At 59.3% G+C, this 25,699-nt stretch overlaps 1 protein-coding gene across 1 annotated transcript in view; it reads right to left on the bottom strand.

Moving 5' to 3' along the window:
* Positions 1 to 23,438, bottom strand: part of KDM5C (lysine demethylase 5C) — a 46,704-nt gene extending 23,266 nt beyond the window's left edge. The window contains exons 1-11 of the mRNA XM_058822301.1: positions 22,634 to 23,438; positions 19,324 to 19,401; positions 19,092 to 19,214; positions 15,837 to 16,007; positions 15,630 to 15,764; positions 15,423 to 15,546; positions 13,511 to 13,683; positions 10,976 to 11,134; positions 7,868 to 7,987; positions 5,649 to 5,807; positions 2,288 to 2,469 (exon numbers count right to left, since the gene is read on the bottom strand). Coding sequence (XP_058678284.1) covers positions 2,288 to 2,469; positions 5,649 to 5,807; positions 7,868 to 7,987; positions 10,976 to 11,134; positions 13,511 to 13,683; positions 15,423 to 15,546; positions 15,630 to 15,764; positions 15,837 to 16,007; positions 19,092 to 19,214; positions 19,324 to 19,401; positions 22,634 to 23,257 — 2,048 coding nt within the window. The 5' untranslated portion in view covers positions 23,258 to 23,438. The remainder of the gene's footprint in view (positions 1 to 2,287; positions 2,470 to 5,648; positions 5,808 to 7,867; positions 7,988 to 10,975; positions 11,135 to 13,510; positions 13,684 to 15,422; positions 15,547 to 15,629; positions 15,765 to 15,836; positions 16,008 to 19,091; positions 19,215 to 19,323; positions 19,402 to 22,633) is intronic.
* Positions 23,439 to 25,699: the final 2,261 nt, after the last annotated feature.

Genomic DNA, 25,699 nt, shown 5'->3' with positions numbered 1-25,699 from the left:
CTCACCCCGTACCATGTCGTGGGCTCGTCCCTGGGGGTGGGGGACCCCAAAAATGTCCTTATTCCACCCCAAAAATGTCCTTATTCCAGCCCAAAATTGTCCATATTCCACCCCAAAGACCTCCTTGTTCCACACCAAAAACCTCCTCATCCCATCCCGTACCACGTCTTGGGCTCGCCCCTGGGAGTGGGAGACCCCAAAAATGTCCTAATTCACCCCAAAAACCTCCCTATTCCATCCTAAAAATTTCATCATCCCACCCCGTATCACGTCTTGGGCTCGCTCCTGGGGGTGGGGGACCCCAAAAACATCCTTATTCCAGCCCAAAAATGTCCTAATTCACCCCAAAAACCTCCTGATCCCATTCCTGTACCAGGTCTCGGGTTCGTCCCCGGGGATGGGAGACCCCAAAAATGTCCTTGTTCCACACTAAAAACCTCCTGATCCCATCCTGTACCGCCCCAAAACCACCCTCATCCCACCCCAAAAATCTCCTGATCTCATCCTGCACCACACCTTGGGCTCTCCCCTGGGGATGGGGCACCCCAAAACCTCCTGATCCCACCCCAAAAACCTCCTGATCCCACCCCAAAAACCTCCTGATCCCACCCCAAAAACCTCCTTATTTCCATCCCAAAAACCTCCTTGTTCCACCCCAAAAACCTCCTTATTTCCACCCCAAAAACCTCCTTATTTCCACCCCAAAAACCTCCTTATTTCCATCCCAAAAACCTCCTGATCCCACCCCAAAAACCTCCTTATTTCCACCCCAAAAACCTCCTTATTTCCACCCCAAAAACCTCCTGATCCCACCCCAAAAACCTCCTTGTTCCACCCCAAAAACCTCCTTATTTCCACCCCAAAAACCTCCTTATTTCCACCCCAAAAACCTCCTTATTTCCACCCCAAAAACCTCCTGATTCCACCCCAAAAACCTCCTGATCCCACCCCAAAAACCTCCTGATCCCACCCCATGCCATGTCTTGAGCTCACCCTGGGGACAGGACACCCCAAAAATGTTCCTCCTGGCCACTCAAACACCCCACAATCACCCCCTGGGCACCCAGAATTAACCCCTGGGCACCCAGATGCCCCCCAAAGTTGCCCCTCTTGTCCCCCAGATGCCCCCAAACACCCCAAAGTCGCTCCCCTGGCCCCCCAAACACCCCAAAATCGCCCTCCTGGGCACCCAAAATCACCCCCTGGGCACTTAAATGCCACCCAAACACCCCAAAGTCATTCCCCAAGTGCCCCAGACACCCCAAATTTGCCCCTCTCTCCCCCCAGACAACCCTAAATGCCCCCTGGTGCCCACCAGTGGAGGTAGTTGATGGAGCAGCTCCCTAAATGCCCCCCAGATGCCCCTTGGTGCCCCCTTGGTCCCCACCAGGTGCCCCTTGGTGCCCACCAGTGGAGGCAGTTGATGGAGTAGCCCCCTAAATGCCCCCAGGTGCCCCCTAAATGCCCCCCAGAAGCCCCCCCAGATGCCCACCAGTGGAGGCAGTTGATGGAGCAGCTCCCTAAATGCCCCCCAGGTGCCCCCTAAATGCCCCTTGGTGCCCATCAGTGGAGGCAGTTGATGGAGCAGCTCCCTAAATGCCCCCCAGGTGCCCACCAGTGGAGGTAATTGATGAAGTAACTCCCTAAATGCCCCCCAGGTGCCCACCCAGTACCCACCAGTGGAGGCAGTTAATGGAGTAGCCCCCTAAATGCCCCTTGGTGCCCACCAGTGGAGGCAGTTGATGGAGCAGGTCCCTAAATGCCCCCCAGGTGCCCCCTAAATGCCCCCCAGAAGCCCCCCAGGTGCCCACCAGTGGAGGCAGTTGATGGAGCAATGCCCCCCAGGTGCCCCCTAAATGCCCCCTTGGTGCCCACCAGTGGAGGCAGTTGATGGAGCAGCTCCCTAAATGCCCCCCAGACACCCCTAAATGCCCCCCAGGTACCCACCAGTCGAGGCAGTTGATGGAGTAGCTCCCTAAATGCCCCTAAATGCCCCCCAGGTGCCCCCTAAATGCCCCCCAGGTGCCCACCAGTGGAGGCAGTTGATGGACTAGCTCCCTAAATGCCCCTAAATGCCCCCGGATGCCCCCTGGTGCCCACCAGTGGAGGCAGTTGATGGAGCAGCTCCCTAAATGCCCCCCAGGTGCCCCCTAAATGCCCCCAGGTGCCCCCTAAATGCCCCCAGGTGCCCACCAGTGGAGGCAGTTGATGGAGCATCTCCCTAAATGCCCCCTAAATGCCCCCCAGGTGCCCCCTAAATGCCCCCTAAATGCCCCCAGGTGCCCACCAGTGGAGGTAGTTGATGGAGTAGCTCCAGTGGTCCTCGATGTGCCAGCAGAAGGCCGAGAACACCATGCCCACGTAGAGCCAGGGCACCTTCATGCCCGAGATGTCGGCGTTGATGTGGCACAGCACCGACTGCTGCAGCACCGGCATCACGTTCAGGTTCCAGCCGCTGCCCGCGTACTCCTGGGGACACCGAGGGGACACCGAGGGGACACCGAGGGGACAGCGTCACCGGGCATGGGGACACCGAGGGGACACCGAGGGGACAACGTCACCGGGGATGGGGACACCAAGGGGACACCGAGGGGACAGCGTCACCCAGGGATGGGGACACCGAGGGGACAGCGAGGGGACACCGAGGGGACACAGAGGGGACAGCGTCACTGGGGATGGGGACACCGAGGGGACTTGGGGACACCGAGGGGACAGCGTCACCGGGGATGGGGACACCGAGGGGACAGCGAGGGGACACCGAGGGGACAGCGTCACCGGGCATGGGGACACCGAGGGGACACCGAGGGGACAACGTCACCGGGGATGAGGACACCAAGGGGACACCGAGGGGACAGCGTCACCCAGGGATGGGGACACCGAGGGGACAGCGAGGGGACACCGAGGGGACACAGAGGGGACAGCGTCACTGGGGATGGGGACACCGAGGGGACTTGGGGACACCGAGGGGACACTGAGGGGACAGCGTCACCGGGGATGGGGACACCGAGGGGACAGCGAGGGGACACCGAGGGGACAGCATCACCGGGGATGGGGACACCAAGGGGACACCGAGGGGACAGCATCACCCAGGGATGGGGACAGCGAGGGGACAGCGAGGGGACACCGAGGGGACAGCGTCACCCAGGGATGGGGACATCGAGGGGACACAGGGAAGGTGTCACCTCGACACAGGGACATGCCCAGGACAGCATCACCCAGACATGGGGACGAGGGGACACAGGGACATGGTATCACTCCCACTCCCACATGGGGACAGGGACATGCCCAGGACAGTGTCACCCGGGCACAGGGACACCCCAAGGGACAGTGTCACCCAGGCACAGGGACACCCCCAGGACAGTGTCACCCGGGCACCCGGACACCCCCAGGACAGTGTCACCTGGGCACAGGGACATGGCATCACTCCCCCATGGGGACAGAGACACCCCAAGGGACAGTGTCACCCGGGCACGGGGACACCCCCAGGACAGTGTCACCTGGGCACAAGGACATGGCATCGCCCCTACATGGGACAGAGACACCCCATGGACAGTGTCACCCGGGCACGGGGACATGGCCTCACCTCCACGTGGGGACAGGGACACCCCAAGGGACAGCGTCACCCAGGGGATGGGGACACTGAGGGGACACAGGGATGGCATCACTCGGGCATGGGGACATGCCCAGGACAATGTCACCCGGGGATGGGGACACCGAGGGGACAGTGTCACCCGGGGGATGGGGACATCGAGGGGACACCAAGGGGACAGCATCGCTCAGAGGATGGGGACATTGAGGGGACAGTGTCACCCGGGGGATGGGGACATAGAGGGGACACGAGGATGGCATCACCTGGGCACGGGGACAGCATCACCCAGGGGATGGGGACACCAAGGGGAGAGGGACATCGAGGGGACGGCGTCACTCAAGGGATGGGGACACTGAGGGGACAGTGTCACCCACGGGATGGGGACATCAAGGGGACAGTGTCACCCACAGGATGGGGACACCAAGGGGACATGGGACAGTGTCACCTGGGCACAGGGACATCCCTAGGATGGCATCACCCAAGCACAGGGACATGGTGTCACCCCCACATGGGGACAGGGACACCCCAAGAACAGCGTCACCCGGGGGACAGTGTCACCCAAAGGGATGGGGACACTGAGGGGACAGTGTCACCCAAAGGGATGGGGACACTGAGGGGACAGCCAGGGGACGGTGTCACCCAAAGGGATGGGAACAGGGACACCCCCAGGACATTGTCACCAGGGGATGGGGACATCGAGGGGACACTGTGAGGATGGCATCACCCAGGGATGGAGACATCAAGGGGACAGTGTCACCAGGGATGGGGACATCGAGAGGACACTGAGGGGATGGTGTCACCAGGGGATGGGGACATCGAGGGGATGGTGTCACCCAGGGATGGGGACATCGAGGGGACAGTGTCACCAGGGATGGGGACATCGAGGGGATGGTGTCACCCAGGGATGGGGACATCGAGAGGACACCGAGGGGATGGTGTCACCAGGGATGGGGGTTTGGAGGGGACGGCGTCCCCCAGGGATGGAGACATCGAGGGGACAGTGTCACCAGGGATGGGGACATCGAGGGGATGGCATCACCTCGATGAGGACACCCAGGGGACACAGGGACAGTGTCCCCAAGGGACAGCATCACTGAGGGGACAGGGACACCTCCAGGACAGCGTCACATGGGCAGGGGGACACCAAGGGGACAGCGTCACTTGGGCAGGGGGACACCAAGGGGACACCAGGACGGTGTCACCCGGGCACAGGGACACTGTCCCACCTCCTCCTCGGGGGAGGTGACACTGTCCCTGGCAATGCCCCCGTGGGGTAACAATGTCCCCCCGGGGGAGGTGACAGTTTTTCCCCGGGGGAGGTGATCACGCCCCTGTCCAGAGGTGACAATGTCCCTGGCAGTGTCCTGGGGAGGTGACAATGTCCCCCTGGGGGAGGTGACACTGTGACAGTGTCCCCAATGTCCCACCTCCTCCTCTGCGGAAGTGACACTGTCCCTGGCAATGCCACCGTAGGGTAACAATGTCCCCCCAGGGGAGGTGGCAGTGTCCCCGTGTCCCACCTCTGCCTCAGGGGAGGTGACAATGCCCATCAGTGCCCTGATGGCAGGTGGGAGGTGACAGTGTCCCCATGTCCCACCTCCTCCTCTGCGGAGGTGACACTGTCCCTGGCAATGCCCCCGAGGGGTAACAGTGTCCCCCTAGGCGAGGTGACAATGTCCCCCCCAGGGAGGTGACAGTGTCCCCATGTCCCACCTCCTCCTCGAGGGAGGTGACAATGCCCCTGGCAGTGCCCGGGGGAATGTGACACTGTTCCCCCGGGGGAGGTGACACCGTGGCAGTGTCCCCGTGTCCCACCTCCTACTTGGGGCGGGAGGTGACAACGTCCCTGTGGCAGTGCCCTGGGAGGAGGTGACAACGTCCCACCAGGTGAGATGACAATGTCCCTGGCAGTGCCCCAGGGGAGGTGGCAGTGTTCCCCCTGGGGGAGGTGGCAGTGTCCCCACTGTCCCCGTGTCCCACCTCCTCCTCGGGGGAGGTGACAATGCCCCTGGCAGTGCCCCGGGGGAGGTGGCAGTGTCCCCGTGTCCCCGTGTCCCACCTCCTCCTCGGGGGACAGGCGCCGTTTGCCGTCGCGCACGGGGAAGCCGGAGCCGAACTCCTTGGAGTGGATGTCGGCGCCGTACTCCACGGTCACGTCCTCCTCGATGCTGTTCACCAGGCGCCAGAACTCCTTCTCCACCAGCTCCGTGGGCACCATCTGCGGGCACCCGGGACATCAGGGGGCATTTTGGGGGGGATTTGGGGGCATTTGGGGGATTTTTGGGGAGATTCTGGGGCATTCTGGGGGGTTTTGGGGCTGTTCACCAGGCGCCAGAACTCCTTCTCCACCAGCTCCTTGGGCACCATCTGCGGGCACCGAGGGCATTTGGGGGGATTGTGATGATTTGGGGGGATTTTGGGGGTTTTTGAGGGCATTTTGGGGCTGTTCACCAGGTGCCAGAACTCCTTCTCCACCAGCTCTGTGGGCGCCATCTGCAGGCACCGAGGGCATTTGGGGGCTTTTTGGGGGTTTGGGGGGGGATTTTGGGGATTTGGGAGCATTTTGGGGTTTTTTGGGGAGATTCTGGGGCATTTTGGGGGGTTTTGGGGCTGTTCACCAGGCGCCAGAACTCCTTCTCCACCAGCTCCTTGGGCACCATCTGCGGGCACCGAGGGCATTTGGGGGATTTTGGGGGGATTTTGGGGGTTTTTGAGGGCATTTTGGGGCTGTTCACCAGGTGCCAGAACTCCTTCTCCACCAGCTCTGGAGGCACCATCTGCAGGCACCGAGGGCATTTTGGGGGTTTTGGGGGGGATTTTGGGGGTTTGGGGGGATTTTGGGGGTTTTTGAGGGCATTTTGGGGCTGTTCACCAGGTGCCAGAACTCCTTCTCCACCAGCTCCTTGGGCACCATCTGTGGGCACCGAGGGCATTTTGAGGGTTTCTGGAGGGGTTTTGGGGTTTTCTGGGGGCATTTTGAGGGCTTTGGGGGTTTTTGGGGGGATTCTGGGGGAGGTTTGAGGGGATTTGGGGTGGGATTTGGAGGTTGTTCACCACAACTCCTCCACCTCCTGACGCTCCGTGGGCACCATCTGCGGGCAGGGGGCTTGAGTGGGGGGCTGCAGGGAGGGGATTTGGGGGCCAAGGGCCTTCAAGGGGTACAGGATGGTTTTAGGTGTGTCTGGGGGAGACCTGGAGGGGTTTTGGGGTGACCCAGGCAGGTTTTGGGGTGATGCAGGGGGGTTTTGGGGTGACCCAGGCAGGTTTTGGGGTGCTCACATGGACGGGCACATTGAAGCAGCCAGCCTTGAAGGCATCACCCACCTCCCCAAAGGGAGGGGAGCCCAAGGGAGTCTGGGGGGCTCAGGGGGAACCTGGGGAGTTTTGGGGGGATCCAGGGGGGTTTGAGGAGATCTGGGGGGTTTTGGGGTGACCCAGGCAGGTTTTGGGGTGATGCAGGGGGGTTTTGGGGTGACCCAGGCAGGTTTTGGGGTGATGCACGGGGGTTTTGGGGTGACCCAGGCAGGTTTTGGGGTGCTCACAAGGATGGGCACACTGAAGCAGCCAGCCTTGAAGGCATCACCCACCTCCCCAAAGGGAGGGGAGCCCAATGGAGTCTGGGGGGCTCAGGAGACCCTAGGAAGTTTTGGGGGAATCCAGGCAGATTTTGGGGTGATGCAGGGGGGTTTTGGGGTGACCCAGGCAGGTTTTGGGGTGCTCACAAGGACGGGCACATTGAAGCAGCCAGCCTTGAAGGCATCACCCACCTCCCCAAAGGGAGGGGAGCCCAAGGGAGTCTGGGGGGCTCAGGGGGAACCTGGGGAGTTTTGGGGGGATCCAGGGGGGTTTGAGGAGATCTGGGGGCTTTTGGGGTGACCCAGGCAGGTTTTGGGGTGCTCACATGGACGGGCACATTGAAGCAGCCAGCCTTGAAGGCATCACCCACCTCCCCAAAGGGAGAGAAGCTCAATGGAGTCTGGGGGGCTCAGGAGACCCTCGGAAGTTTTGGGGGGATCCAGGGGGGTTTGAGGAGATCTGGGGGCTTTTGGGGTGACCCAGGCAGGTTTTGGGGTGATGCACGGGGGTTTTGGGGTGACCCAGGCAGGTTTTGGGGTGCTCACAAGGATGGGCACACTGAAGCAGCCAGCCTTGAAGGCATCACCCACCTTCCCAAAGGGAGGGGAGCCCATTGGAGTCTGGGGGGCTCAGGAGACCCTAGGAAGTTTTGGGGTGATCCAGGGAGTTTTTTGGGGTCCGGGGGAGTTTAGGGGGGCTCACGTGGACGGGCATGTTGAAGTAGTCGGCCTTGAAGGCGTCGGCCATCTCCCCGAAGCTCTGCAGCGTGTACTCGCGCGTGGCCTGCTCGAAACCAAACGCCTCCGGGGGCCGCTTGCACTCCTGGGGGGACACCGGGGACATCGGGGGGGTCACCGGGGACATCGGGGGGGGTCACCGGGGACATCAGGGGGGGTCACCAGGGACATCGGGGGTCAGGAGGGTTTGGGGAAATCGGGGGGGTCACTGGGGACATCAGGGGACACCGGGGACATCAGGGGGGGTCACCAGGGACATCGGGGGGGACACCGGGGACAGCGGGGGGGTCACCGGGGACATCGGGGGGGTCACCGGGGACATCGGGGGGGTCACTGGGGACATCACGGGGGGTCACTGGGGACATCGGGGGACACCGGGGACATCAGGGGGGGTCACCGGGGACATCAGGGGGGGTCACCAGGGACATCGGGGGTCAGGAGGGTTTGGGGAAATCGGGGGGGTCACTGGGGACATCGGGGGGGTCACTGGGGACATCAGGGGGGGTCACTGGGGACACCGGGGGTCACCGGGGACATCAGGGGGGGTCACCGGGGACATCAGGGGGGGTCACTGGGGACATCGGGGGTCAGGAGGGTTTGGGGAAATCGGGGGGGGTCATTGGGGACATCGGGGGGGTCATTGGGGACATCAGAGGTCAAGGGGTTTGGGGACGCTGGGGGGGGGGATCAGGGGGTTTGGGGTCATTGGGGACATCAAGGGTCAGGGGGCTTGGGGACACTGGGAGGGTCACTGGGAGGGGTCAGGGGGCTTGGGGACATCAGGAGGGGTCAGGGTGTTTGGGGACACCAGGGGGAGTCAGGGGACACCAGGAATTAGGGGGTTTGGGGATGTTGGGGACATCAGGGGTCAGAGGATTTGGGGACACTGGGAGGGGTCATTTGGGACACCAGGAAAGGGTCAGGGGACACCAAGAAGAAGTCGTTGGATACATCAAGGGTCAGGGGGCTTGGGGACACCAGGAGGGGTCATTGGGGACACCAGGGGTCAGGGGGTTTGGGGACAACCGGGGGCTTGGGGACACTGGGAGGGTCAGTGGGGATCGGGGGGCTTGGGGACACCAGGAAAGGGTGAAGGGAAACCAGGAAAGAGTCAGGGGGCTTGGGGACATCGGGGCAGGGGTCACTTGGGACACCAGGAGGGGTCAGGGGGTTTGGGGACACCAGGAGCAGTCATTGGGACACTGGGAGGAGTCAGGGGACACCAGGAGGGATCACTGGGGACAGGAGGGGTCAGGGGGTGTGGGGACACTGGGAGGGGTCACTGGGAGGGGTCAGGGGCTTGGGGACACCAGGAAAGGGTCAAGGGATACCAAGAGGGGTCAGGGGCTTGGGGACACCAGGAGGGGTCACTGGGGACACCGGGGGTCAGGGGCTTGGGGACACCAGGAGGGGTCAGAGGATTTGGGGACACTGCGGTACTTGGGGAACCCTACAGAAAGCAGATCAGGGGGTCCCTAACCCACAGATGGGGGTCCCCAGCCCCACAAACAGAACTGGATGGGATCTGGGAGCCCCCACCCCACAAATCAGACAGACCCAAACCCTCCTGAAAGCCAGGACACCACACAAGGGGGGTCTGGTTCCAATCCCTAAAGATCAGGGGGTCCTTAAACCCATAGATGGGGGTCCCCAGCCCCACAAACAGCCTGGATGGGATTTGGGAGCCCCCACCCCACAGATCAGAGGAACCCAAAGCCCCCTCACAGCACAGGACACCACACAAGGGGGGTCTAGTTCCAACCCCACAGATCAGGGGGTCCCTAAACCCACAGATTAGGGGGTCCCTAAAGATCAGGGGTCCCTAAACTCAAAGATCAGGGGGTCTCCAGCCCCACAAACAGCCTGGATGAGATTTGGGAGCCCCCACCCCACAGATCAGAGGAACCCAAAGCTCCCTCACAGCACAGGACACCACACAAGGGGGGTCTGGTCCCAACCCCACAGGGGTCCCTAAAGATCAGGGGGGTCTCTGAACCCACAGATCAGGGGGTCCCCAGCCCCACAAACAGAACTGGATGGGATCTGGGAGCCCCCACCCCAAAAATCAGACAGACCCAAACCCTCCTGAAAGCCAGGACACCACACAAGGGGGGTCTGGTTCCAGCCCCACAGATCAGGGGGTCCCTAAACCCATAGATCAGGGGGTCCCTAAACCCACAGATCAGAGGGTCCCTAAACTCAAAGATCAGGGGGTCTCCAGCCCCACAAACAGCCTGGATGGGATTTTGGAGCCCCCACCCCACAGATCAGAGCAACCCAAGCCCCCTCACTGCACAGGACACCACACAAGGGGGGTCCCAGCCCCCCAGATCAGGGGGTCCCTAAAGATCAGGGGATCCCTAAACTCAAAGATCAGGGGGTCTCCAGCCCCACAGATCAGGGGGTCCCCAGCCCCACAGATCAGGGGGGTCCCTAAACTCAAAGATCAGGGGGTCTCCAGCCCCACAAACAGCCTGGATGGGATTTGGGAGCCCCCACCCCACAGATCAGAGGAACCCAAAGCCCCCTCACAGCACAGGACACCACACAAGGGGGGTCTGGTCCCAACCCCACAGATCAGGGGGTCCCCAGCCCCACAGATCAGGGGGTCCCTAAACCCACAGATCAGGGGGTCTCTGAACCCACAGATCAGGGGGTCTCCAGCCCCACAAACAACTGGATGGGATCTGGGAGCCCCCATCCCACAAATCAGACAGACCCAAACCCTCCTGAAAGCCAGGACACCACACAAGGGGGGTCTCTAAACCCACAGATCAGGGGGTCCCTAAACCCACAGATCAGGGGGTCTCTGAGCCCACAGATCAGGGGATCCCCAGCCCCACAGACCAGGGGGTCCCTTAACCCACAGATCAGGGGGTCCTTAAACCCATAGATAGGGGGTCTCCAGCCCCACAAACAGCCTGGATGGGATTTGGGAGCCCCCACCCCACAGATGAGAGGAACCCAAAGCCCCCTCACAGCACAGGCCACCACCCACCGAGGTCCCCAGCCCCACAAGCAGGACGTGCCCCACACCGGGGTGACCCCGGGGCCGTCCCCGTGCCCCCCTCACCGCCATGACGCATTTGGGGCAGCGCCAGATGCCCTTGGGGATCTCGGGCAGGGGGGGCAGCAGGCAGAAGATGTGGTAATTGTCATCGCAGCCGTCACACAGCAGCAGCTTGTCGTCCTCGTCACCCCGCGAGCAGATCCGGCACACGTACGAATCCACCTGCAGGAAAAAATAAAATTAAAAAAAAAAAAAAAAAAAAAAAATTAAAAAAAAAAAAATTAAAAAAAAATAAAGGGGGGGATTTTGGGGGGAAATTAGGGGATTTTTTTTTTTTTTTTTTTTAACCCAAACTAAAATTGCTCAGGGGTATTTTTGGGGTTATTTTAGGGGGCTTTTGTGTTATTTTTGGGGATATTTAAATTCAAATTTTAATTGGGGGAGTTAAAGGAGGGAAGGGGTAGAAATGGTATCAGGGATTTTGGGGGGTGTGGGAGGGAAGGAAGGGGGGGGGATGGGGTGAGGAAATTTAATTGAATTAAAATTTAATTGAATTGAAATTTAGAATTGAATGGGGAGAGGGTCCACTAAAAACAGCCCCAAAACTGAAAAAAAAAACCCAAGAACTGAAAACAAACCCCCAAAACTGAAAAAAAAAAAACCAAAACTGGGGGGATTTTTCCCCCCAGGTGACCCCTACTCACGAACTGGCTGTTGCACTAAAACAGCCCCAAAACTGAAAGAAAACCCCAAAAATAAAAAAACAAAAAAAAAAAAAAAAAAAACAAAACTGACAAAACTGAAAGAAAACCCCAAAACTGGGGGATTTTTCCCCCCAGGTGACCCCTACTCAGGAACTGGCTGTTGCACTAAAAACAGCCCCAAAACTGAAAAAAAAAAAAAACCCAAAACTGAAAAAACCCCCAAAACTGAAAGAAAACCCCAAAACTGAAAGAAAAAACTGAAAGAAAACCCCAAAACTGAAAGAAAAACTCCAAAACTGAAATAAAAACCCCAACACTGGGGGGTTTTCCCCTACTCACGAACTGGCTGTTGCACTGAAAACAGCCCCAAAACTGAAATTAAACCCCCAAAACTGAAATAAAAACCCCAAAACTGTGGATTTTTCCCCTACTCACAAACTGGCTGTTGCACTAAAACAGCCCCAAAACTGAAATTAAACCCCAAAACTGAAAGAAAACCCCAAAACTGGGGGATTTTTCCCCTACTCACAAACTGGCTGTTGCACTAAAACAGCCCCAAAACTGAAATTAAACCCCAAAACTGAAATAAAAACCCCAAAACTGAAAGAAAAACCCCAAACCTGTGGATTTTTCCCCTACTCACGAACTGGCTGTTGCACTAAAACAGCCCCAAAATTGAAAGAAAAAACTGAAAGAAAACCCCAAAACTGAAATAAAAACCCCAACACTGGGGGATTTCTCCCCTACTCACAAACTGAAAGAAAACCCCAAAACTGGGGGATTTTTCCCCCCAGGTGACCCCTACTCAGGAACTGGCTGTTGCACTAAAAACAGCCCCAAAACTGAAAAAAAAAAAAAAACCCAAAACTGAAAAAACCCCCAAAACTGAAAGAAAACCCCAAAACTGAAAGAAAAAACTGAAAGAAAACCCCAAAACTGAAAGAAAAACTCCAAAACTGAAATAAAAACCCCAACACTGGGGGGTTTTCCCCTACTCACGAACTGGCTGTTGCACTGAAAACAGCCCCAAAACTGAAATTAAACCCCCAAAACTGAAATAAAAACCCCAAAACTGTGGATTTTTCCCCTACTCACAAACTGGCTGTTGCACTAAAACAGCCCCAAAACTGAAATTAAACCCCAAAACTGAAAGAAAACCCCAAAACTGGGGGATTTTTCCCCTACTCACAAACTGGCTGTTGCACTAAAACAGCCCCAAAACTGAAATTAAACCCCAAAACTGAAATAAAAACCCCAAAACTGAAAGAAAAACCCCAAACCTGTGGATTTTTCCCCTACTCACGAACTGGCTGTTGCACTAAAACAGCCCCAAAATTGAAAGAAAAAACTGAAAGAAAACCCCAAAACTGAAATAAAAACCCCAACACTGGGGGATTTCTCCCCTACTCACAAACTGGCTGTTGTACTAAAAAGAACCCCAAAACTGAAAGAAAAACCCCAAACCTGTGGATTTTTCCCCTACTCACCAACTGGCTGTTGCACTAAAACAGCCCCAAAACTGAAAGAAAAAACTGAAAGAAAACCCCAAAACTGAAAGAAAACCCCAAAACTGAAATAAAAACCCCAAACCTGTGGATTTTCCCCCTACTCGCGAACTGGCTGTTGCACTAAAACAGCCCCAAAACTGAAAGAAAACCCCAAAACTGGGGGGTTTTCCCCTACTCACGAACAGGCTGTTGCACTAAAACAGCCCCAAAACTGAAATTAAACCCCAAAACTGAAATAAAAACCCCAAAACTGGGGGTTTTCCACTACTCACTAACTGGCTGTTGCACTGAAAACAGCCCCAAAACTGAAATTAAACCCCAAAACTGAAATAAAAACCCCAAAACTGAAATAAAAACCCCAAACCTGTGGATTTTCCCCTACTCACGAACTGGCTGTTGCTGTGGCTGCGGCGCAGCCTCATGGTCATCTTGGTGCAGGGCTCGGGGCTGTGGCGCAGCTCGTCCCGAGCCCCCCCCGGGGAAATTGGGGACCCCCGGGGCTCCCCCGGAGGCTCCTCCTTCACCACCACCGTGGGGGGGCACTCGGGGCCGTCCTTGTCTGTGGGGAGGGGGGAAATGGGGGTTACTGGGGGGTTTGGGGGGTGATAGGACAATTGGGGGTACTGGGGGGTGCTGAATCATGGGGGGGGGTTAATGAGAGATTGGGGGGTGCTGAACTATTGGGGGTTACAGGGAAATTTGGGGTACCAGAACAATTGGGGGGTGCTGAACCACGGGGGGGTTAATGAGAGATTGGGGGGTGCTGAGCTATTGGGGGCTGCTGGGAGATTTGGGGGTGACAGAACAATTGGGGGGTGCTGAACTATTGGGGGTTACAGGGAGATTTGGGGTAACAGAACAATTGGGGGGTGCTGAACTATTGGGGGTTACAGGGAAATTTGGGGTAACAGAACAATTGGGGGCTGCTGGGAGATTTGGGGGTGACAGAACAATTGGGGGGTGCTGAACTATTGGGGGTTACTGGGAGATTTGGGGGTACCAGAACAATTGGGGGGTGCTGAACTATTGGGGGTTACAGGGAGATTGGGGGGTGCTGAACAATTGGGGGTTACTGGGAAATTTGGGGGTGCTGAATTACTGGCAGATTGAGGGGTGCTGAACTATTGGGGGTACAGAGAGATTTGGGGGGTTACAGAACAATTGGGGGTTACTGGGAGATTGGGGAGTGCTGAACTATTGGGGGTACAGAGAGATTTGGGGGGTGCTGAACTATTGGGGGTACAGAGAGATTTGGGGGGTGCTGAACTATTGGGGGTTACTGGGACATTGGGGGGTGCTGAAGCATTGGGGTTAGTGAGAGATTGGGGGGTTACAGAATCATTGGGGGGGTTATTGAACTATTGGGGGGTGCTGAACCATTGGGGGTGTTACAGAACAATCTGGGGGTACTGAATTATTGGGTTACAGAACCATTGGGGGGGTTACTGAGCGACTGGGGGTTGTTAGAGTTCTGGTTGAACCATTGAACCATTTGGGGGGGGGTTACTGAGAAACTGGGGGGTTATTGAACCTTTTGGGGGTTACAGAATCATTGGGGTGGTTCTGAACCACTGAGGGGTTACAAAACAACTGGGGGATTATTGAACTGCTGGGGGTGCTGAACTATTGGGGGGTTATTGAACCACTGGAGGATAACAGAACAACTGGGGAGTGCTGAACAACTGGGGAAAGGGTCCTGAAAATGGGAGGGGGTGTCAAAAGAATGGGAGGGGGCAAAAGGACTGGAAGGAAAAGGGGTCCCTAAAGAACTGGGAGGGGGGAAAAGGGGTCCCTAAAGAACTGGGGGGGGAAAAGGGGTCCCTAAAGAACTGGGAGGGGGGGAAAAGGGGTCCCTAAAGAACTGGGGGGGGAAAGGGGGTCCCTAAAGAACTGGGGGGGGAAAAGGGGTCCCTAAAGAACTGGGAGGGGGGGTGTCTGTCCCACAACACAGAGGTCTGTCCATAAGTAACTGGGGAGAGAAAGTTTCTAAATTACTGAGAAGGAGACACCCCATAAAACCTGGGGGTGTGGGAAGGCATCCCAAAAAAATGAGCAGAGGTAGCCAAAAGCTCTGGGGGATGTGACCCAAAAGAGAGAGGGGAGAGGAAAGAAAGAGTCCTGAAGAACCCAAAAGAATTTGGGGACACCCCAAACAAACTGCGGACAAAGAGGCTCCCACAAGAACGCCAGAATAAATAATAAAAAAAGATCCCAAAAAAACCCCAGAGGCTCCCAGAAGGATTGAGGGTGTCCCAACCACCCCTGCACCCCCACATGAGGAGGGGGGATCCCCAATACCTTTCTTCCTCATGGTCTTATCCTTGGCCACGAGCCCCAAGCCCAACATTTTGGGCCCGGCCCCGTAAATCTGCAGCTTCTTCAGCTCGGGGTTCTTCTCGATGTCCTCCTCCGTGGGCTCGGGCTGCGGGACAGCGACGTCAGGGGGGGGTTTGGGGATCCCAGGGGGGATTTTGGGGTGATTTAGGAGGGTTTAGGGGTGCCCACCTCCTGCTGCAGGCGCTTGGCACGCCGGCCGTAGCTGTTGAACTTGGAGGGCTGCACGGACTGGCGCAGGGGGATGCTGTGCGGTTTGTACTCCCTGTCCTTCTCCTCGCTCTCAAAGGGCCGCGCGTGGCACTGCTGGAGGATGGGGGGCACCCTCAGCGTGGCCCGGGGTGCCCCCCAAACCCCTCCCCGAGGCCCTGCACTCACCACCAGGTTGGCCCCGGACTGGTACATCTCGTAGGGGTAGATGATGCGCTCGTAGTGCGCCCGCAGCAGCGAGCCGATGTTCTTGCCCGACGGGTACGAGAGGCGCTGGGCCACCCGCGCCCACCGGCGGTCCTTGCAGATGGCCTCGTAGCCACCCTCCTCCATCACCACCTGGGAGGGGGGACACTGTGCTCAGGGACAGCCAGGGACAGCCCGGGTCACACAGGGCCACCTGCGCCCACCCCTGGTCCTTGCAGGTGGCCTCACAGCCACCCTCCTCCATCACCACCTGGGAGGGGACACTGTGCTCAGGGACAGCCCAGGGACAGCCACAGCCACCCATGGACACCCACAGCCACCCGCGCCCACCGGCGGTCCTTGCAGATGGCCTCGTAGCCACCCTCCTCCATCACCACCTGGGAGGGGGGACACTGTGCTCAGGGACAGCCAGGGACAGCCCAGAGTCACCCTGGTCCTTGCAGGTGGCCTCAGAGCCACCCTCCTCCATCACCACCTGGGAGAGGGGACACTGAGCTCAGGGACAGCCAGGGTCACACAGGGCCACCTGCGCCCACCCCTGGTCCTTGCAGGTGGCCTCACAGCCACCCTCCTCCATCACCACCTATGAGAGGACACTGAGGGCTCAGGGACACCCCAGAGCCACCCAGGGCCACCCGCAGTCCTTGCAGGTGGCCTCATAGCCACCTTCTTCCATCACCACCTGGGAGGGGACACAGTGCTCGCTCAGGGACACTACAGGGGTCGGCCAGGGCCACCCCAAGCCAGCCAGGGCCACCCCAGAGCCACCTGCAGTCCTTGCAGATGGCCTCACAGCCACCCTCCTCCATCGCCACCTGAGAGGGGACAGTGAGCACTCAGGGACAGCCCAGAGACATCCAGGGACAGCCAGAGTCACCCAGGGCCACCCCTGGTCCTTGCAGATGGCCTCACAGCCACCCTCCTCTATCACCACCTGAGAGGGGACACGGGGCACTTAGGGACACCCCAGTGACACCCAGGGACAGTCAGGGACACCCCAGAGCCACCGGCGGTCCTTGCAGATGGCCTCACAGCCACCCTCCTCCATCACCACCTGAGAGGGGACACAGTGCCCAGGGACAGCCCAGGGACACCCAGGGCCACCCCTGGTCCTTGCAGGTGGCCTCGTAGCCACCCTCCTCCGTCACCACCTGGGAGGGGACACTGAGCACTCAGGGACTCCCCAGTGCCACCCAGGGCCACCCCAAAGCCATCCAGGGCCACCTGTGCCCACGGCTGGTACTTGTGCCCCCCTCCTCCGTCACCATCTGTGAGGGGACACTGAGCACCCCGGGTCACCCAAGGCCACCCCAGAGCCACCTGTGCCCGTGGGTGACACTTGGTACCCCCCTCTCCTCCATCACCACCACTGAGTACCCCAGAACTGGAGACGTCACCCCCTGGATGGGGACAGCACCCCCTAAATGGGGACAGCACCCCCTGAATGGGGATGTCACCCCAAAAATGGGGACAGCACCCCGTAGATGGGGACGTCACCCCCTGAATGGGGACGTCACCCCAAAAATGGGGACAGCACCCCCTAGATGGGGATGTCGCCCCAAACATGGGGACAGCACCCCCTAGATGGGAACAGCACCCCCTAAATGGGGACAGCACCCCCTAAATGGGGACGTCACCCCAAAAATGGGGACAGCACCCCCTAGATGGGGATGTCACCCCAAACATGGGGACAGCACCCCCTGAATGGGGACAGCACCCCCTGAATGGGGACAGCACCCCCTGAATGGGGATGTCACCCCAAAAATGGGGACAGCACCCCGTAGATGGGGATGTCACCCCAAACATGGGGACAGCACCCCCTAAATGAGGACGCCACCCCCTGAATGGGGATGTCACCCCAAACATGGGGACAGCACCCCCTAGATGGGGACAGTGAACTCCTCTAAAACCAAACATTTCCCTCTCACAGAAGTAATTCATTCTAATTAGAAATACTCGCCCAGAAAAAAAACAATTATCCCCCTAATTAGAAATATTCTCCCACAAAATTAACCCCCCCCCAAATAGAGAAATATCTTCCAAAACAGCAAAATATCTCCCCAAAAACACAACTCCTAAATGGGAAAATTAAAATAAATTCCTAAATGGGAAAATACCCTCAAGGAGGGCAATTAACCCCCCTAAATGAGAAAATGCCTCTATGGGGGCAATTAATCCCCCAATAAAAAATAAACCCCCAGAGGAACAATCACCCCCCCTAGGTCAGAAGACACCCCAAAATTTGGGGAATTTACCCCCAAAACAGGAAAATCCTCCCCCCAGGACTATTGGGGGGGCACCTTCATCATCCTCACCCCCAGGTGTGACCCCCAGGGAGGTTTGGGGGTCCCCATTTTGCCCCCCCAGATCAGAAAACACCCCTAATTTTAATTTTCCCTAATTTTGGGGGAATTAACCCCCAAAACCAAAATATCCCCCCAAAGGAAACAATCACCACCGGGGGGGCACCTTCATCATCCTCACCCCCAGGTGTGACCCCCCAGGGAGGGCAGGGGGTCCCCATTTTGCCCCCCCAGATCAAAAAATACCCCTAATTTTATTTTTCCCTAATTTTGGGGGAATTAACACCCCAAAAACCAAAATATCTCCCCAAAGGAAACAATCACCACTGGGGGGGCACCTTCCTCATCCTCACCCCCAGGTGTGACCCCCAGGGAGGGCTGGGGGTCCCCATTTTGCCCCCCCATACCAGAAAACACCCTTAATTTTATTTTTCCCTAATTCTGGGGGAATTAACACCCAAAATAAAAAAATATCCCCCCAAAGGAAACAATCACCACCGGGGGGGCACCTTCCTCATCCTCACCCCCAGGCGTGACCCCCAGGGAGGTTTGAGGGTCCCCATTTTGCCCCCACAGATCACAAGACACCCCCAAATTTGGGGGGATTAACCCCCAAAATAGGAAAATCCTCCTCCCCCCAGGAGACAATCACCACTGGGGGGGCACCCTCCTCATCCTCACCCCCAGGTGGGACCCCCAGGGAGGGCTGGGGGTCCCCATTTTGCCCCCCCATACCAGAAAACACCCCTAATTTTAATTTTAATTTTCCCTAATTTTGGGGGAATTAACACCCCAAATAAAAAAATATCCCCCCAAAGGAAACAATCACCACCGGGGGGGCACCTTCATCATCCTCACCCCCAGGTGAGACCCCCAGGGAGGGCAGGGGGTCCCCATTTTGCCCCCCCCTCACCTTGCTGAGGCTGTAGAGGTCGAGGATCCGCCGCTCCACGTTGGGAATTTTGAGGGACGAGCCCTGGATCTCCCAGAATTTGGCGATCTGGTCCAGGTAGTTGAGCTTCACCCGTGTCTGAGCCTGTGGGGGGGGAGCAAATTTGGGGAGGGGGGGGCACAGATGGGGGGGTGAGACCCCAAAATCAGCGCCCAAAGCCCCCCCTGGGTCCCCCCCATCCCACCCCGCTCACCTCCAGCTCGTTGAGCCGCTGGATGCGGGGCGTGAACCTGAAGTTGTCGACCTCGACGGCAAAGGGGGGCTGCCAGTCCTGGGGAGGGGGCAAAGGGGGGGTCAGGGATGGACAGACGGACACACAGACCCACTCTGGGGATGGGGGGCAGCAGCCATGGCCCCACCAGGGTGGTACAGAGAGAGCAGCACTGGGAGATCCGTGGGGAAATGGCGGAATGAACCCCAAGTTTGGGGGAATAAACCCTAAGTTTGGAGGAATAACCCCCAAATTCGGGGGGAATAAAGCCCAAATTCAGGGGGATAAAACCCCAAAGCTGGGGGGGAAAACCTGTCAAATTCGGGGGGAATAAACCCCAAATTCAGAAGGAATAAACCCCAAATTCGGGGGGAATAAACCCCAAATTCGAGGGGAATAAACCCCCAATTCAGAGGGAATAAACCCTAAATTTGCAGGGAATAAACCCCAATTCGAGTGGAATAAACCCCAAATTCGGGGGGAATAAACCCCAAATATGGGTGGGTATAAACCCCAAATATGGGGGGAATAAACGCCAAATTCGGGGTAAATAAACCCCAAATTTGGGGGGAATAAACCCCAAATTTGGGGAAAATAAGTCCCAAACTCGGGGGGAATAAGCCCCAAATTTGGGGGGAATAAACCTCAAATTTGGCAGGGAATAAACACCAAATTCAGGGGGAATAAACCCCGAATTCATGGGGAATAAGCCCCAGATTTGGGGGGAATAAGCCCCAAATTCAGGAGGAATAAACCCCAAATTCGGGGGGAATAAACCCCAAATTCGGGGGGAATAAACCTAAATTTGGGGGGTCTGCAGCAATGCCCCCTCCCCAGTCCTGCATGGACAGGGAGAACACAGCCCAAATTTGGGGGACACACACAACACACAGCCCAAATTTGGGGGGTATAGAGAACACATAGCCCAAATTTGGGGGGCACACAGAAAATACAGCCCAGATTTGGGGCACACAGTTCAAATCTGGGGGGCACACAGAAAATACAGCCCAAATTTGGGGGGCACACAGAAAATACAGCCCAAATTTGGGGCACACACAGAAAATACAGCCCAAATTTGGGGCACACACAGAAAATACAGCCCAGATTTGGGGCACACAGCCTAAATTTGGGGGGCACGCGGAAAACACAGCCCAAATTTGGGGCACACACAGAAAACACAGCCCAGATTTGGGGCACACAGCCTAAATTTGGGGGGCACACAGAAAACACAGCCCAAATTTGGGGGGCATAGAGAACACACAGCCCAAATCAGGGGTGGGGGCAGAGAAAATACAGCTCAAAATTTGGGGGGCACACAGAAAATACAACCCAAGTTTGGGGCACACAGCTAAAATTTGGGGGGCACACAGAAAACACAGCCCAAACTTAGGGCACACAGCTCAAAATTTGGGGGGCACACAGAAAATACAGCCCAGATTTGGGGCACACAGCCTAAATTTGGGGGGCACGCGGAAAACACAGCCCAAATTTGGGGCACACAGCTCAAATTTGGGGGGCACACAGAAAATGCAGCCCAGATTTGGGGCACACATCTCAAATTTGGGGGGCACACAGAAAACACAGCCCAAATTTGGGGCACACACAGAAAATACAGCCCAGATTTAGGGCACACAGCCTAAATTTGGGGGGCACGTGGAAAACACAGCCCAAATTTGGGGCACACAGCTGAAATCTGAGGGGCACACAGAAAACTCAGCCCAAATTTGGGGGGCACACAGCTGAAATTTGAGGGGCACACAGAAAACACAGCCCAAATTTGGGGGGCACACAGCCCAAATTTGGGGGCAGAGGGGTTCAGCACCCACAGGAAGCTCAGCCCTGCTGAACGCCGGGGTGAAACCGGGGGTGTCCCATCCCAAATCCAGGCTCTCCCCGTGCCCCCCCCCGCACCGAGAGCCACCCCCGCAGCCCCATTGGCGGGGGGGGACACACCGGGGGTGCCCCGCGGGGCCGGTGACGCCGGCACGGCCCGGCCCGGCCCAGCACGGCCCGGCCCTCCCGGAAGCCTCTCCCTCACCGAGCAGGGGGAACCGGCTCAGCCTGTGCCCCCCCCCACACCCACCAGGACCCCCCCCCAAACCGGCCGCGGGCACAAAGGGACCCCCACAGGGCGGGGACACAGCGAGACGCCCCCCCCCCCCCCAAAAAAAAAACAGGAAACCAGCCGGGAAATGAGGGGGGGGCGCAGCGCGGTGGGTGCGGATTGGGGAGGGGGGGGTTCAGCCGCCTCCTGCCCCCCCCATCGGTGCCCCCCCCCGGTTCTCCCCCATGCCGGGGGTCGCTGAACGAGCCGGGCCCCCCCCCAGGAGCGGCCGGACCCCCCCGCGGCCGCAGACAAAGGCTCGGCGCTGGCGCCATATTGGCCGTGGCACTGTTGTTGTTGTGAGGCCGCGGGGGAGGCACCGGGACCCCCCCCCCCGGAGCTGCTGAGGGGGCAACGGGACCCCCCCGAACCCGCGGGGACACCCCCGGGTCTGCCCCCGATACGGGCATGGGGGGGTCCTGAGGGAGGGGGGGGGGAATTATGGGAGAGGGTCTGAGCCCCCTCCCACACCACGAGGTTTGGGCTGTGCGGGACCCCCAAAATCCGCCTCAAAATTCACCCCAAAATCCGGGACCCCCCCACACCGGGGGAACCTCACCACCCCCCCCCACCCCGAAGTTATTCCTAAATGGGGGAAGGGGCATTTACACCCCCCCCCCACCCCCTGTGGGGATTTACCCCCCCACATTTGGGTCACCCCTCCCCCCAAACCCATAACTGCCCCCCCCCGGTGCATTTCCCCCCCCCCAGGAATGCAGCAGGAACACTGAGGATTAATTACACCCCCTGGTGGGGGTCATTATCCCCCCCCCCCCTTAATTAGAAATTACTCTGGGGGGGAGGAGTAATTAATCCCTCCCCCAAATTAGAAATTACACCGGGGGGAGAAGAATGACCCCCCCCCCCAAGTGGGAATGTGCCACCCCATGGGGGCAATCAATCCCAACACAAAATATCTCCATAAATCCAATTATATCCTAAAATAGAAAATATTCACTCTCCCCCCTCAGGAAATAAACACACAAAATGGGGGGGGGGGGAAGGGGGGGGGGGCAATTCCCACCTCCCAAATTATTAAATGACCCCACCAAGGGGACAACTCTGTCCTGAGGGGGGCACCGACCCCAGCCCCACACCGAGGGACACCGGGGAGGACCCCCGGTCCCCCCCGAGCCCCCACAGCGAGGGGATCCCCAAAACCCCCCCCGGAACCCCCCCAATACTCACGGCCGGGGGTCGGATTTTGCAGATTCCGCTTTTCTCGGCGATCGGGCGGATCTTGGCGATGTAACCCAGGGGGTCGCTGAACTCGGCCCAGCTGGGCTCGAACACGGGACACTCCGGGGGCGGCAAAAAGTCCTCGGGGGGCTCCGGTTCCGCCGCCAGCCACGGCGACCCCCACTCCCCGCGCTGCTCCGGGCCGGCCCCGCCGCCGCGGGTGCCCCCGAGGGGCCGCCGGGCCTTGTCCTCGGCTCCGGGCCGCTCCCCGCCGCCGCGGGCCCCGCGCTCCTCGGCGGCTTTGCGGGGGCTCCGCTCCTCGCCCGGGGGGCGCCCCCCGGCTCCTTTGCCGGGTCCCCCCCCGCCCTTAGCCCGCGGTTCGGCGCCGGTCCGGGAGGGCCGCGGGGCGCTCGCGGCCTTCTCGTCCCCCGCCGCTTTGGGGGGCGCGGCCGCCGGCCGGGGGGGCCCCGCGTCCCCGGAGGGCTCCGGGCCCCCCCACTCCGCGCCGCGGCCCCGCTTGGGCTCCTCGTCCCCGTCGGGCGGCGGCGGGGGGACCCACGGCGGGGACCCCCCCGGGCCGGGCCCCCACTCGGGCCAGCTGCCCCCTGCGCGCTGCTGCTCCCCCTCCTCCATGCCTCGCACCGAGGGGAGCGGGGGGTTCCGGGGCTGCCCGCCGGGACCCCCTCAGGGGGCCATGGAGGCCCCGCCGCCCCCGCGCCGCCCCCTCACAGGCCGCGGGCCGGCCCCCCCGGCCCCGAGCCGCGGGGAAAGGGGGGTCAAGACAACGTCCGCGAGCTCCGCCGACCCGCCGGCCCCTCCGCGGCCCCTGTGCCGCCTCTCCGGCCCGTCCAGCCCCGCCGCCCCGCGCTCCGCCCGCCTCACAGCCCGGGCCTGCCCGGTCCCCCCAGCCGGGCCGCCGCCGCCATCTTGGATCCTCCTCCTCCTGCCGCCCGCCCCCCGCCCGCGCGCACGCGCGCACTGCGCAGGCGCGGCCGCGCACGCCGCTCCGGGCGGTGTGATGAGTCCCGCGTGTCCTTCCGCCGCGGGACAGGAACGGGCGTCGAGCGCCGCCACAGCGCCGCCACCGCCGGCGAGGGCGGGAACAGTGAGAGGGAAAAACAGCACCGGAGCCTCTCCGCCGCGGTCCGGGTGGCGGGAGACGGTGTGGCGGGATGAGGGACGGAGAAATAGTCCTCAGGCTCCGCCCCGTTCGCGGCGGAGGCATCCGCGGCACCGCTCGCCTCCGCGGCTGGGTCAGCGGTGGGGCCGGGACTTGTTGTGCACGTTTAAAGGGACACACAGCGCATGCGCGCCTGGCGGCCGCGGGGAGGGCAGGGCCAGGCGGAGGGGCGGGGTTTGTTTATGCCACGCCCCTGTAGGCCACGCCTCTCCGTCCCTCCACGCCCTTCTCGAGACCCCCAGGACCCCCAGGGACCCTCATGGTTCCTATAGAGCCCCATAGACCCTATGGACCCCTATGCACCCCTATGGAGCCTTATGGACCCTATAGACCCCTATGGACCCCCAGGGACCCTCATGGATCCTATAGAGCTCCATGGACCCTGTAGACTCCTATGGACCCCTAGGGATTCTATAGAGCCCCACGGACTCTATAGATGCCTATAGACCCCCATGGACCTTTATGGACTCTATAGACCCCTATGGACTCCCCAGGACCCCCAGGGACCCTTATGGACTCTAAAATCCCCAGCTGACCCTAGAGACTCTTCAGGAGTCCCAAGGACCCTTATGGACCCCTACAGACCCCCACCCATATGGACTCCTGGGACTCCCATGGACCCCTTTAGCCCCAGGACCCCTATAACTCCCATAGCCTCCAGGACCTCTGTAGCCCTCATGGCCCCTATAGGCCCCAGGATCCCTATAGCCCCCATAGCCTCTATAGCCCCCATGGCCCCTATAACCCTCATGGCCCCTTATAGCCCCCATGGTCCCTATAGCCCCCATAGCTCCTATAGCCCCCACAGCCCCTCTAGTGCCCAGGGCCCCTATAGTCCCCAGGACCCCTGGAACTCCCATAACCTCTATAGCCCCTAAGACCCCTACAGCTCTCACGGCCCCTATAGCCCCCATAGCCTCTATAGCCCCCATGGCCCCTATAGCCCCCAGAACCCCTATAGCCCCCATAGCTCCTATAGCCCCCACAGCCCCTATAGTGCCCAGGAGCCCTATAGCCCCCAGGACCCATTTAACCCTCATGGTCCCCATAGCCCCAACGACCCCTATAGCCCCCATGGTCCCTATGGCCTCCATAGCCTCTGTAGCCCCCAGGACCACTTTAACCCCTATAGCTCCCATAGCTCCCATAACCCCTGCAGTTTCCAGGACCCCTATAGCCCCAACCACCCCTAGAGCTCCCAAGGTCCCCTGTAACCCCCATGGTCCCTATAGCACCCATAGTCTCTATAGTCCCAACAACCCCTATAGCCCCCATGGCCCCTATGGCCCACACAGCCTCTCTAACTCCCAAGACCCCTATAGCTCCCAGGACCCCTATAACCCCCATAGTCCCCATGGCCCCTATAGTCCCAATGACTCCCATAGCCCCTATAGCCCCCATGGCCCCTATAACCTCCAGAATCTCTATGGTCGCACAGCCCCTATAGCTCCCAAGACCCCTATAACCCCCATAGCCTCCATGGCCCCTATAGCCCTCATTACCCCCATAGCCCCATGGCCCCTATAGCCCTAAGCACCCCTATAGCCCCCCAGAACCCCCACTGCCCCATGATCCCTATAGCCCTCATTACCCCCATAACCCCCATAGTCCCTATAGACCCCATGGTCCCCATAACCCCCAGGACCCCTATAGCCCCCAGAACCCCCACAGCCCCATGATCCCCATAGCCCTCATCTACCCTATAGCCTCTATAACCCCCAGGACCCCTATAGCCCCCCAGAACCCTATAGCCCCATGATCCCTATAGCCCCCATAGCCCCCAGAACACCCAAAGCCCCTATAGCCTCTATAGCCCTCCAGAACCCCCACAGTCCCATGATCCCTATATCCCCCATAGCACCTATATCCCCCATAGCCTCTATAACCCCCGGGAC

The sequence above is a fragment of the Ammospiza caudacuta genome, chromosome 32 (genome assembly GCF_027887145.1).
Source record: "Ammospiza caudacuta isolate bAmmCau1 chromosome 32, bAmmCau1.pri, whole genome shotgun sequence".
Lineage (NCBI taxonomy): Eukaryota > Metazoa > Chordata > Aves > Passeriformes > Passerellidae > Ammospiza > Ammospiza caudacuta.
This window is presented reverse-complemented; position numbering and strand designations above follow the sequence as displayed.